The sequence below is a fragment of the Ascaphus truei genome, unplaced genomic scaffold (genome assembly GCF_040206685.1).
Source record: "Ascaphus truei isolate aAscTru1 unplaced genomic scaffold, aAscTru1.hap1 HAP1_SCAFFOLD_777, whole genome shotgun sequence".
NCBI classification, from domain to species: domain Eukaryota; kingdom Metazoa; phylum Chordata; class Amphibia; order Anura; family Ascaphidae; genus Ascaphus; species Ascaphus truei.
In genome coordinates this window covers 83,994-98,541 of record NW_027457112.1, presented here as the reverse complement: position 1 = coordinate 98,541, position 14,548 = coordinate 83,994, and the positions used below count along the sequence as shown (strand labels likewise).

Below are 14,548 nucleotides of genomic sequence, written 5' to 3'. Positions count from 1 at the left end.
ATAATGTGTAGTGAGGTCACTTTCATTGGAATAATGTGTAGTGAGGTCACGTTCATTGGAATAATGTGTAGTGAGGTCACGTTCATTGGAATAATGTGTAGTGAGGTCACTTTCATTGGAATAATGTGTAGTGAGGTCACTTTCATCGGAATAATGTGTAGTGAGGTCACTTTCATTAGAATAATGTGTAGTGAGGTCACTTTCATTGGAATAATGTGTAGTGAGGTCACGTTCATTGGAATAATGTGTAGTGAGGTCACGTTCATTGGAATAATGTGTAGTGAGGTCACTTTCATTAGAATAATGTGTAGTGAGGTCAATTTCATTAGAATAATGTGTAGTGAGGTCACTTTCATCGGAATAACCCTTTCCCAGCTTTCTGCAGGCCGCCTGATAAAAGTAGGATGTGAGAGTATAGAGAGGGAAATTGGCAGGACTCAGTGTTTGTGCTCCGCAGGGTCCCATTCTCTCACTATTAAGTAGGTAAGATGTAGACATTACATACAACGTGCCCCTAGGTTATGCTACAACGTGATACAGATTGTGATATCTCCCTAAGTGCATATTCTCCTCCGCTCACTGGAAAATTCTCATAAGATCTCTGTCTCCAGGTACGAACTCGTCTGAGGATGAGAACTCCCCGTTACCCCATTCCGGGGGTGCCGATAATGCCTCGTTACCACAGCCCTGGCTGACATGTGCGGCCCAAGAGGAAATGCTGAATTTGGGGTTCACTATTGGCACATTTCTGTTAAGTGCAACAACCCTCCCTTTGGGATTGTTAATGGATCGATATGGACCCCGCCCGCTGAGATTAGTGGGGAGGTAAGTGTGTCTGTGTGTACTCCCACCGACACATAGAAAGCATGTCATAGCCCAGCGTGTCTGTGCATCTCCATATGACACAGCATTGTGTTAATCTGGTAAAGAATTGCTGCACACTACATCACATCAGGAATGTAGGAAGTACCATTTATTCTCCAATGTGCTCCGTACAGAAATTTTCCTCTGTGGCTCATAGAATAGATGTTTTCTGTATACCAGTATGTAAGCATGTTGTGTTACGTGTACCAGTATGTAAGCATGTTGTTTTACATGTACCAATATGTAAGCATGTTGTTACGTGTACCAGTATGTAAGCATGTTGTGTTACGTGTACCAGTATGTAAGCATGTTGTTTTACATGTACCAATATGTAAGCATGTTGTGTTACGTGTACCAGTATGTAAGCATGTTGTGTTACATGTACCAGTATGTAAGCATGTTGTGTTACATGTACCAGTATGTAAGCATGTTGTTACGTGTACCAGTATGTAAGCATGTTGTGTTACATGTACCAGTATGTAAGCATGTTGTGTTACGTGTACCAGTATGTAAGCATGTTGTGTTACGTGTACCAGTATGTAAGCATGTTGTGTTACGTGTACCAGTATGTAAGCATGTTGTGTTATGTGTACCAGTATGTAAGCATGTTGTGTAACATGTAGCCGTATGTAAGCATGTTGTTACGTGTACCAGTATGTAAGCATGTTGTGTTACATGTACCAGTATGTAAGCATGTTGTTACGTGTACCAGTATGTAAGTATGTTGTCTCACGTGTATCAGGTTATGTAAGCATGTTGTCTCACGTGTATCAGTTTATGTAAGCATGTTGTCTCACGTGTATCAGTTTATGTAAGCATGTTGTCTCGCTTGTATCAGTTTATGTAAGCATGTTGTGTTACGTGTATCAGTAAGCATATTGTCTCATGTGTATCAGTTTATGTAAGCATGTTGTCCCACGTGTATCAGTTTATGTAAGCATGTTGTCTCACGTGTATCAGTTTATGCAAGCATGTTGTATCACATGTATCAATTCATGCAAGCATGTTGTAGTCAAGTATATAAACATGTTGTGGCACATTTCAGAGTATGTAAGCATGTTGTATCACATGTATAAGAGTGTGTAACCATGTTGTGTCGTGTATCAGAGGGTAACACATCTGTCTCATTTCTCTCAGCTTCTGCTTTGCTCTCTCCTGCTCTCTGATGGCTCTCTCTGGATATGACCCTTCAGGTAAGTAGCTCACGGGCACTATCTGGGAGATGCAATATGGTGCGATATGGGTTTGTTACATCATGATCCCTGAATGGAAGGAACACCCGGTTATGGTGTGAGAACTTGTATCCTGTCTTCTCTCTGCATCTCTATCAGATATCCGCTCTCTGTGCATCTCTATCAGATATCCTCTCTCTCTGCATCTCTATCAGATATCCGCTCTCTCTGCATCTCTATCAGATATCCTCTCTCTGCATCTCTATCAGATATCCTCTCTCTCTGCATCGCTATCAGATATCCGCTCTCTCTGCATCTCTATCAGATATCCGCTCTCTCTGCATCTCTATCAGATATCCTCTCTCTCTGCATCTCTATCAGATATCCTCTCTCTCTGCATCTCTATCAGATATCCTCTCTCTGCATCTCTATCAGATATCCTCTCTCTCTGCATTTCTATCAGATATCCTCTCTCTCTGCATCTCTATCAGATATCCTCTCTCTCTGCATCTCTATCAGATATCCTCTCTCTCTGCATCTCTATCAGATATCCTCTCTCTGCATCTCTATCAGATATCCTCTCTCTCTGCATTTCTATCAGATATCCTCTCTCTCTGCATCGCTATCAGATATCCGCGCTCTCTGCATCTCTATCAGATATCCTCTCTCTCTGCATCTCTATCAGATATCCTCTCTCTCTGCATCTCTATCAGATATCCTCTCTCTCTGCATCTCTATCAGATATCCTCTCTCTCTGCATCTCTATCAGATATCCTCTCTCTCTGCATCTCTATCAGATATCCTCTCTCTCTGCATCTCTATCAGATATCCTCTCTCTCTGCATCTCTATCAGATATCCTCTCTCTGCATCTCTATCAGATATCCGCTCTCTCTGCATCTCTATCAATTATCCTCTCTCTCTGCATCTCTATCAGATATCCTCTCTCTCTGCATCTCTATCAGATATCCTCTCTCTCTACATCTCTATCAGATATTCTCTCTCTCTCTGCATCTCTATCAGATATCCTCTCTCTCTGCATCTCTATCAGATATCCTCTCTTTCTGCATCTCTATTAGATATCCGCTCTCTGCATCTCTATCAGATATCCTTTCTCTGCATCTCTATCAGATATCCGCTCTCTCTGCATCTCTATCAGATATCCGCGCTCTCTGCATCTCTATCAGATATCCTCTCTCTGCATCTCTATCAGATATCTGCTCTCTCTGCATCTCTATCAGATATCCGCTCTCTCTGCATCTCTATCAGATATCCTCTCTCTCTGCATCTCTATCAGATATCCTCTCTCTCTGCATCTCTATCAGATAGCCTCTCTCTCTGCATCTCTATCAGATATCCTCTCTCTCTGCATCTCTATCAGATATCCGCTCTCTCTGCATCTCTATCAGATATCCGCTCTCTCTGCATCTCTATCAGATATCCTCTCTCTCTGCATCTCTATCAGATATCCTCTCTCTCTGCATCTCTATCAGATATCCTCTCTCTCTGCATCTCTATCAGATATCCTCTCTCTCTGCATCTCTATCAGATATCCTCTCTCTGCATCTCTATCAGATATCCGCTCTCTCTGCATCTCTATCAGATATCCTCTCTCTCTGCATCTCTATCAGATATCCTCTCTCTGTGCATCTCTATCAGATATCCTCTCTCTCTGCATCTCTATCAGATATCCGCTCTCTCTGCATCTCTATCAGATATCCTCTCTCTGCATCTCTATCAGATATCCTCTCTCTCTGCATCGCTATCAGATATCCGCTCTCTCTGCATCTCTATCAGATATCCGCTCTCTCTGCATCTCTATCAGATATCCTCTCTCTCTGCATCTCTATCAGATATCCTCTCTCTCTGCATCTCTATCAGATATCCTCTCTCTGCATCTCTATCAGATATCCTCTCTCTCTGCATTTCTATCAGATATCCTCTCTCTCTGCATCTCTATCAGATATCCTCTCTCTCTGCATCTCTATCAGATATCCTCTCTCTCTGCATCTCTATCAGATATCCTCTCTCTGCATCTCTATCAGATATCCTCTCTCTCTGCATTTCTATCAGATATCCTCTCTCTCTGCATCTCTATCAGATATCCTCTCTCTGCATCTCTATCAGATATCCACTCTCTCTGCATCTCTATCAGATATCCGCTCTCTCTGCATCTCTATCAGATATCCTCTCTCTCTGCATCTCTATCAGATATCCTCTCTCTCTGCATCTCTATCAGATATCCGCTCTCTCTGCATCTCTATCAGATATCCTCTCTCTCTGCATCTCTATCAGATATCCTCTCTGTAGAGGGAGAGGGGGGTTGGCCCGGTATTAAAGGGGTTGCACCCCATATGGCTACCCCCTGACCTCACCAGGGAGGCAAGGGGTTAACTGGACTGCGGTCCGGGAATGTGGCTTACACCTTGTCATGTCAGGAAACTGTATGTTCCCCTGTTCCCATGTTTCATTATAATCCTGTATTTTAATGTTTTAAAGTGCATTTCTGTATCTCCAGTTCTGGAGGTCGCAGAGAGTTGATATTTGGCCAATATGTGGAGTCACTGTAGGCATTAAAAACTGGCAAATGTCGACCCACTGAGCCCACCAGAATGGAACTTATTAATATGTGTAGATATTAAAGAGTATATGTATAGTATTTTTGGATCTGCTCTGAAAAATGCAGACTCCATCTGCTATGCTAAATAGGTCAGGAAGGGCAGCCGGATGATTGAGCCTAAGTACTAATCAACAGATCAAGTACTAATCAACAGACTCTGCCACTCTAATTGTTAACTGAGGGCGGAGAATCATCAAACTGGAGTGGTTTGTAAGTGTTATGTCTACACCTACAAACAATGAAGATCCTATCAGATACACTGCCGACACACTTAATTGCAGTGCGGCCAGATCCGCAAGCCGGGAGATTTCCCGGCTTGCTAGTGGCCGCCCCTCGGCGTGCCGCGCATCATAGACGCGCGGTCACGCGTCTTCGGGAGCCTGCACCCCCTGCACGCGCGTCCAGGGCTCCCCGAGGGAGCCCTGGTGTCCCGCGATGTGGGGGACGGCGGCAGGGGGTTCCGGGGGACCCGGCGGACCCGGCAGCGGTTGGGAGAGCGCCCCGATCAGAGGGCGCTCTTCCGCTGCTTCGGCGCTCGCCCGTCACCCTCGGGCGCGCGCCAGGCTACTGCTGCGGCCAAGAACGGGCAAATGCTCGAATAAACTTGGCCGCAGCAGTACTTCATTTGGTAGACTGGTCGTTGCCCCTGATTGAATTATGGGGCTACAGAAATAAGACCCTCAGAGTCCCAGTACACATGGGCTAACTAGCTGGGGGGCATGGGTTAATCTGTGTCTCCACGTTAGGGATTGGATACAGATAATTGTTCACCAATAGTCTGTATTCAATGTTAAGAATAGGGTTACACAGGTATATAAACTGTGTCAACCATACAGGTTTTAGTTCTTCTTCTGATACCATCTTGAATGTCACCGGGGTCAGGAAGGGCAGCCAGATGATTGAGCCTAAGTACTAATCAACAGATCAAGTACTAATCAACAGACTCGCATATACAATAACCACATACACAGGAATGTATATAACCACTTTATATATATGCAGGCAATAACACACACTTATAACATTCCCCCTAGGGAGTAACTCCACAGTCACCGTATATCCCCACACTGTGTCCACAACCCAACCCCCTTGTCCCATGGTCAGCGCTGCCACTATGTGTAGTTGTGATATGTTAGGATACGTTGGTGCACTTAGGAAGATACCTGCCGAGCGCTCCTGCACTCGGGCCTGCAAGCAACTTCAAAAAGGATCTGCCGCTTGGTGATCCCATCTGATCCGGTGTTTCCTCGCACGGGTCCGCCAGGGGCGATCCCACCCTGGAGATAGTCTCTGTCTCTTTCTCTGGGGCTACAGACTTGAGCCCAAGTCTCTTATCAGGAAGCGCAGCGTCCGCTGTGTCCCTATCTAACACTAGTACTACTGTGACAGGGTCCCTAACCTAGGGCCTGTCCCTGTAGCACCACAAGCTTGGGAGTGAAGACCTATCTGGGGCCTAGGGGGCGTTACTGGCCTAATCCGTTCCCCTAGCTCTTCCCGGTCCTGACTGCTAACTAATACTCCCAGAACCTGCAGCAACCTACTGCACTAACTGTACCTGCAGCAACGCACTGCAACCAACGCACTGCAACATGCTTGGTACCTGCAGCAAACGGCTGCACACACACTATGCCTTCTTGTCAGCACTCACAGCACTGACAGCCGTGACACTGACAAGGCTGCACCTCACACGCACCTAAGGGCAGGGTCCCTAACCTGGGGGCCTTCCCTATGAACTTACCCACTAACCTAGTGGGGAGTGGAGCCTACCTGGGCCTGGGGTTTCCCTGGCCTAGTACAGCAGAGCCCTGCTCTGTGTACACTACCTTCCCCAATCTCTTCCTGGATCCAACTGACAAAAACCTGTCTGTCTGCACACAACATTGTTGCAAATCTGCAGCATGAGAATCTGCCAGCTCTATTGGCTTCAATGCTGCCTGTGACCAGGGTGAAAGTGCAGTCCCCAGAGGCTGCTGGGAATTGTAGTCCTTGGCACAGCTCTTTCCTATGGGGACCGCGTGCGCGATCTTTACTGCGCATGTGCGACGCTGTAATGGCCGCCGCTATGCTTAACTGCACCTGCGCAACCTCCCAGAGCTCCGACACACTGGCGATGGCCACCGCTACCCTGGCCAACCTCTGCGCATTGCGCGAACCTCGCGCCGCAACCAAGACGGCGGTGCCCGCCGAGTGAAGTCGCCGTCCCCTTCCCCCACTGCCACAAGGGTAAGGCAGGGGGCAAAGGAAGATCAGGGGAACCGGGGGTGACCCCCTTACACTGGAGTGGTTTGTAAGTGTTATGTCTACACCTACAAACAATGAAGATCCTGCCAGATACTTCATTTGGTAGACTGGTCGTTGCCCCTGATTGAAATATGAGGCTACAGAAATAAGACCCTCAGAGTCCCAATACACATGGGCTAACTAGCTGGGGGGCATGGGATAATCTGTGTCTCCACATTAGGGATTGGATACAGATAATTGTTCACCAATAGTCTGTATTCAATGTTAAGAATAGGGTTACACAGGTATATAAACTGTGTCAACCCTACAGTTTTTAGTTCTTCTTCTGATACCATCTTGAATGTCACTGGATTGCTGGAGAATTGCTAGCTGATACTTCTCCATCCCCCAACCCTAAGTAAGTGTTACCTTCTTGTCTGTTAATTGTACTATATTGCTGTGTTCACCTTATTTAAGGAATAAATTATATTTTATTATATCTAAGCCTCGTTCAGTTCAACCCAGATATTTGGTGTTCATTATATCATGTCATAAGCTACCAAGACACCCTCTCTGCATTTCTATCAGATATCCTCTCTCTCTGCATCTCTATCAGATATCCTCTCTCTCTGCATCTCTATCAGATATCCTCTCTCTCTGCATCTCTATCAGATATCCTCTCTCTGCATCTCTATCAGATATCCTCTCTCTCTGCATCTCTATCAGATATCCTCTCTCTGCATCTCTATCAGATATCTGCTCTCTCTCTGCATCTATATCAGATATCCACTCTCTCTGCATCTCTATCAGATATCCTCTCTCTCTGCATCTCTATCAGATATCCTTTCTCTCTGCATCTCTATCAGATATCCTCTCTCTCTGCATCTCTATCAGATATCCTCTCTCTCTGCATCTCTATCAGATATCCTCTCTCTGCATCTCTATCAGATATCCTCTCTCTCTGCATCTCTATCAGATATCCGCTCTCTGCATCTCTATCAGATACCCTCTCTCTCTGCATCTCTATCAGATATCCGCTCTCTCTGCATCTCTATCAGATATCCTCTCTCTCTGCATCTCTATCAGATATCCGCTCTCTCTGCATCTCTATCAGATATCCTCTCTCTGCATCTCTATCAGATATCCGCTCTCTCTGCATCTCTATCAGATATCCTCTCTTTGCATCTCTATCAGATATCCGCTCTCTCTGCATCTCTATCAGATATCCTCTCTCTCTGCATCTCTATCAGATATCCGCTCTCTCTGCATCTCTATCAGATATCCTCTCTCTGTGCATCTCTATCAGATATCCGCTCTCTCTGCATCTCTATCAGATATCCTCTCTCTCTGCATCTCTATCAGATATCCTCTCTCTCTGCATCTCTATCAGATATCCTCTCTCTCTGCATCTCTATCAGATATCCTCTCTCTCTGCATTTCTATCAGATATCCTCTCTCTCTGCATCTCTATCAGATATCCTCTCTCTCTGCATCTCTATCAGATATCCTCTCTCTGCATCTCTATCAGATATCCTCTCTCTCTGCATCTCTATCAGATATCCTCTCTCTCTGCATCTCTATCAGATATCCTCTCTCTGTGCATCTCTATCAGATATCCTCTCTCTGCATCTCTATCAGATATCCGCTCTCTCTGCATCTCTATCAGATATCCTCTCTCTCTGCATCTCTATCAGATATCCTCTCTCTCTGCATCTCTATCAGATATCCTCTCTCTCTGCATCTCTATCAGATATCCTCTCTCTCTGCATCTCTATCAGATATCCTCTCTCTCTGCATCTCTATCAGATATCCGCTCTCTCTGCATCTCTATCAGATATCCTCTCTCTCTGCATCTCTATCAGATATCCGCTCTCTGCATCTCTATCAGATACCCTCTCTCTCTGCATCTCTATCAGATATCCGCTCTCTCTGCATCTCTATCAGATATCCTCTCTCTGCATCTCTATCAGATATCCTCTCTCTCTGCATTTCTATCAGATATCCTCTCTCTCTGCATCTCTATCAGATATCCTCTCTCTCTGCATCTCTATCAGATATCCTCTCTCTCTGCATCTCTATCAGATATCCGCTCTCTGCATCTCTATCAGATACCCTCTCTCTCTGCATCTCTATCAGATATCCGCTCTCTCTGCATCTCTATCAGATATCCTCTCTCTCTGCATCTCTATCAGATATCCGCTCTCTCTGCATCTCTATCAGATATCCTCTCTCTGCATCTCTATCAGATATCCGCTCTCTCTGCATCTCTATCAGATATCCTCTCTTTGCATCTCTATCAGATATCCGCTCTCTCTGCATCTCTATCAGATATCCTCTCTCTCTGCATCTCTATCAGATATCCGCTCTCTCTGCATCTCTATCAGATATCCTCTCTCTGTGCATCTCTATCAGATATCCGCTCTCTCTGCATCTCTATCAGATATCCTCTCTCTCTGCATCTCTATCAGATATCCTCTCTCTCTGCATCTCTATCAGATATCCTCTCTCTCTGCATCTCTATCAGATATCCTCTCTCTCTGCATTTCTATCAGATATCCTCTCTCTCTGCATCTCTATCAGATATCCTCTCTCTCTGCATCTCTATCAGATATCCTCTCTCTGCATCTCTATCAGATATCCTCTCTCTCTGCATCTCTATCAGATATCCTCTCTCTCTGCATCTCTATCAGATATCCTCTCTCTGTGCATCTCTATCAGATATCCTCTCTCTGCATCTCTATCAGATATCCGCTCTCTCTGCATCTCTATCAGATATCCTCTCTCTCTGCATCTCTATCAGATATCCTCTCTCTCTGCATCTCTATCAGATATCCTCTCTCTCTGCATCTCTATCAGATATCCTCTCTCTCTGCATCTCTATCAGATATCCTCTCTCTCTGCATCTCTATCAGATATCCGCTCTCTCTGCATCTCTATCAGATATCCTCTCTCTCTGCATCTCTATCAGATATCCGCTCTCTGCATCTCTATCAGATACCCTCTCTCTCTGCATCTCTATCAGATATCCGCTCTCTCTGCATCTCTATCAGATATCCTCTCTCTGCATCTCTATCAGATATCCTCTCTCTCTGCATTTCTATCAGATATCCTCTCTCTCTGCATCTCTATCAGATATCCTCTCTCTCTGCATCTCTATCAGATATCCTCTCTCTCTGCATCTCTATCAGATATCCTCTCTCTGCATCTCTATCAGATATCCTCTCTCTCTGCATTTCTATCAGATATCCTCTCTCTCTGCATCTCTATCAGATATCCTCTCTCTGCATCTCTATCAGATATCCACTCTCTCTGCATCTCTATCAGATATCCGCTCTCTCTGCATCTCTATCAGATATCCTCTCTCTCTGCATCTCTATCAGATATCCTCTCTCTCTGCATCTCTATCAGATATCCGCTCTCTCTGCATCTCTATCAGATATCCTCTCTCTCTGCATCTCTATCAGATATCCTCTCTGTAGAGGGAGAGGGGGGTTGGCCCGGTATTAAAGGGGTTGCACCCCATATGGCTACCCCCTGACCTCACCAGGGAGGCAAGGGGTTAACTGGACTGCGGTCCGGGAATGTGGCTTACACCTTGTCATGTCAGGAAACTGTATGTTCCCCTGTTCCCATGTTTCATTATAATCCTGTATTTTAATGTTTTAAAGTGCATTTCTGTATCTCCAGTTCTGGAGGTCGCAGAGAGTTGATATTTGGCCAATATGTGGAGTCACTGTAGGCATTAAAAACTGGCAAATGTCGACCCACTGAGCCCACCAGAATGGAACTTATTAATATGTGTAGATATTAAAGAGTATATGTATAGTATTTTTGGATCTGCTCTGAAAAATGCAGACTCCATCTGCTATGCTAAATAGGTCAGGAAGGGCAGCCGGATGATTGAGCCTAAGTACTAATCAACAGATCAAGTACTAATCAACAGACTCTGCCACTCTAATTGTTAACTGAGGGCGGAGAATCATCAAACTGGAGTGGTTTGTAAGTGTTATGTCTACACCTACAAACAATGAAGATCCTATCAGATACACTGCCGACACACTTAATTGCAGTGCGGCCAGATCCGCAAGCCGGGAGATTTCCCGGCTTGCTAGTGGCCGCCCCTCGGCGTGCCGCGCATCATAGACGCGCGGTCACGCGTCTTCGGGAGCCTGCACCCCCTGCACGCGCGTCCAGGGCTCCCCGAGGGAGCCCTGGTGTCCCGCGATGTGGGGGACGGCGGCAGGGGGTTCCGGGGGACCCGGCGGACCCGGCAGCGGTTGGGAGAGCGCCCCGATCAGAGGGCGCTCTTCCGCTGCTTCGGCGCTCGCCCGTCACCCTCGGGCGCGCGCCAGGCTACTGCTGCGGCCAAGAACGGGCAAATGCTCGAATAAACTTGGCCGCAGCAGTACTTCATTTGGTAGACTGGTCGTTGCCCCTGATTGAATTATGGGGCTACAGAAATAAGACCCTCAGAGTCCCAGTACACATGGGCTAACTAGCTGGGGGGCATGGGTTAATCTGTGTCTCCACGTTAGGGATTGGATACAGATAATTGTTCACCAATAGTCTGTATTCAATGTTAAGAATAGGGTTACACAGGTATATAAACTGTGTCAACCATACAGGTTTTAGTTCTTCTTCTGATACCATCTTGAATGTCACCGGGGTCAGGAAGGGCAGCCAGATGATTGAGCCTAAGTACTAATCAACAGATCAAGTACTAATCAACAGACTCGCATATACAATAACCACATACACAGGAATGTATATAACCACTTTATATATATGCAGGCAATAACACACACTTATAACATTCCCCCTAGGGAGTAACTCCACAGTCACCGTATATCCCCACACTGTGTCCACAACCCAACCCCCTTGTCCCATGGTCAGCGCTGCCACTATGTGTAGTTGTGATATGTTAGGATACGTTGGTGCACTTAGGAAGATACCTGCCGAGCGCTCCTGCACTCGGGCCTGCAAGCAACTTCAAAAAGGATCTGCCGCTTGGTGATCCCATCTGATCCGGTGTTTCCTCGCACGGGTCCGCCAGGGGCGATCCCACCCTGGAGATAGTCTCTGTCTCTTTCTCTGGGGCTACAGACTTGAGCCCAAGTCTCTTATCAGGAAGCGCAGCGTCCGCTGTGTCCCTATCTAACACTAGTACTACTGTGACAGGGTCCCTAACCTAGGGCCTGTCCCTGTAGCACCACAAGCTTGGGAGTGAAGACCTATCTGGGGCCTAGGGGGCGTTACTGGCCTAATCCGTTCCCCTAGCTCTTCCCGGTCCTGACTGCTAACTAATACTCCCAGAACCTGCAGCAACCTACTGCACTAACTGTACCTGCAGCAACGCACTGCAACCAACGCACTGCAACATGCTTGGTACCTGCAGCAAACGGCTGCACACACACTATGCCTTCTTGTCAGCACTCACAGCACTGACAGCCGTGACACTGACAAGGCTGCACCTCACACGCACCTAAGGGCAGGGTCCCTAACCTGGGGGCCTTCCCTATGAACTTACCCACTAACCTAGTGGGGAGTGGAGCCTACCTGGGCCTGGGGTTTCCCTGGCCTAGTACAGCAGAGCCCTGCTCTGTGTACACTACCTTCCCCAATCTCTTCCTGGATCCAACTGACAAAAACCTGTCTGTCTGCACACAACATTGTTGCAAATCTGCAGCATGAGAATCTGCCAGCTCTATTGGCTTCAATGCTGCCTGTGACCAGGGTGAAAGTGCAGTCCCCAGAGGCTGCTGGGAATTGTAGTCCTTGGCACAGCTCTTTCCTATGGGGACCGCGTGCGCGATCTTTACTGCGCATGTGCGACGCTGTAATGGCCGCCGCTATGCTTAACTGCACCTGCGCAACCTCCCAGAGCTCCGACACACTGGCGATGGCCACCGCTACCCTGGCCAACCTCTGCGCATTGCGCGAACCTCGCGCCGCAACCAAGACGGCGGTGCCCGCCGAGTGAAGTCGCCGTCCCCTTCCCCCACTGCCACAAGGGTAAGGCAGGGGGCAAAGGAAGATCAGGGGAACCGGGGGTGACCCCCTTACACTGGAGTGGTTTGTAAGTGTTATGTCTACACCTACAAACAATGAAGATCCTGCCAGATACTTCATTTGGTAGACTGGTCGTTGCCCCTGATTGAAATATGAGGCTACAGAAATAAGACCCTCAGAGTCCCAATACACATGGGCTAACTAGCTGGGGGGCATGGGATAATCTGTGTCTCCACATTAGGGATTGGATACAGATAATTGTTCACCAATAGTCTGTATTCAATGTTAAGAATAGGGTTACACAGGTATATAAACTGTGTCAACCCTACAGTTTTTAGTTCTTCTTCTGATACCATCTTGAATGTCACTGGATTGCTGGAGAATTGCTAGCTGATACTTCTCCATCCCCCAACCCTAAGTAAGTGTTACCTTCTTGTCTGTTAATTGTACTATATTGCTGTGTTCACCTTATTTAAGGAATAAATTATATTTTATTATATCTAAGCCTCGTTCAGTTCAACCCAGATATTTGGTGTTCATTATATCATGTCATAAGCTACCAAGACACCCTCTCTGCATTTCTATCAGATATCCTCTCTCTCTGCATCTCTATCAGATATCCTCTCTCTCTGCATCTCTATCAGATATCCTCTCTCTCTGCATCTCTATCAGATATCCTCTCTCTGCATCTCTATCAGATATCCTCTCTCTCTGCATCTCTATCAGATATCCTCTCTCTGCATCTCTATCAGATATCTGCTCTCTCTCTGCATCTATATCAGATATCCACTCTCTCTGCATCTCTATCAGATATCCTCTCTCTCTGCATCTCTATCAGATATCCTTTCTCTCTGCATCTCTATCAGATATCCTCTCTCTCTGCATCTCTATCAGATATCCTCTCTCTCTGCATCTCTATCAGATATCCTCTCTCTGCATCTCTATCAGATATCCTCTCTCTCTGCATCTCTATCAGATATCCGCTCTCTGCATCTCTATCAGATACCCTCTCTCTCTGCATCTCTATCAGATATCCGCTCTCTCTGCATCTCTATCAGATATCCTCTCTCTCTGCATCTCTATCAGATATCCGCTCTCTCTGCATCTCTATCAGATATCCTCTCTCTGCATCTCTATCAGATATCCGCTCTCTCTGCATCTCTATCAGATATCCTCTCTTTGCATCTCTATCAGATATCCGCTCTCTCTGCATCTCTATCAGATATCCTCTCTCTCTGCATCTCTATCAGATATCCGCTCTCTCTGCATCTCTATCAGATATCCTCTCTCTGTGCATCTCTATCAGATATCCGCTCTCTCTGCATCTCTATCAGATATCCTCTCTCTCTGCATCTCTATCAGATATCCTCTCTCTCTGCATCTCTATCAGATATCCTCTCTCTCTGCATCTCTATCAAATATCCTCTCTCTCTGCATTTCTATCAGATATCCTCTCTCTCTGCATCTCTATCAGATATCCTCTCTCTCTGCATCTCTATCAGATATCCTCTCTCTGCATCTCTATCAGATATCCTCTCTCTCTGCATCTCTATCAGATATCCTCTCTCTCTGCATCTCTATCAGATATCCTCTCTCTGTGCATCTCTATCAGATATCCTCTCTCTGCATCTCTATCAGATATCCGCTCTCTCTGCATCTCTATCA

General features: G+C 46.3%; 1 protein-coding gene across 1 annotated transcript in view; it reads left to right on the top strand.

Moving 5' to 3' along the window:
* Positions 1–14,548, top strand: part of LOC142486200 (large neutral amino acids transporter small subunit 3-like) — a 131,350-nt gene that overhangs the window by 33,341 nt on the left and 83,461 nt on the right. Inside the window, exons 3-4 of the mRNA XM_075584842.1 lie at positions 612–825; positions 2,002–2,057. Of these exons, the coding sequence (XP_075440957.1) occupies positions 612–825; positions 2,002–2,057 (270 nt within the window). The remainder of the gene's footprint in view (positions 1–611; positions 826–2,001; positions 2,058–14,548) is intronic.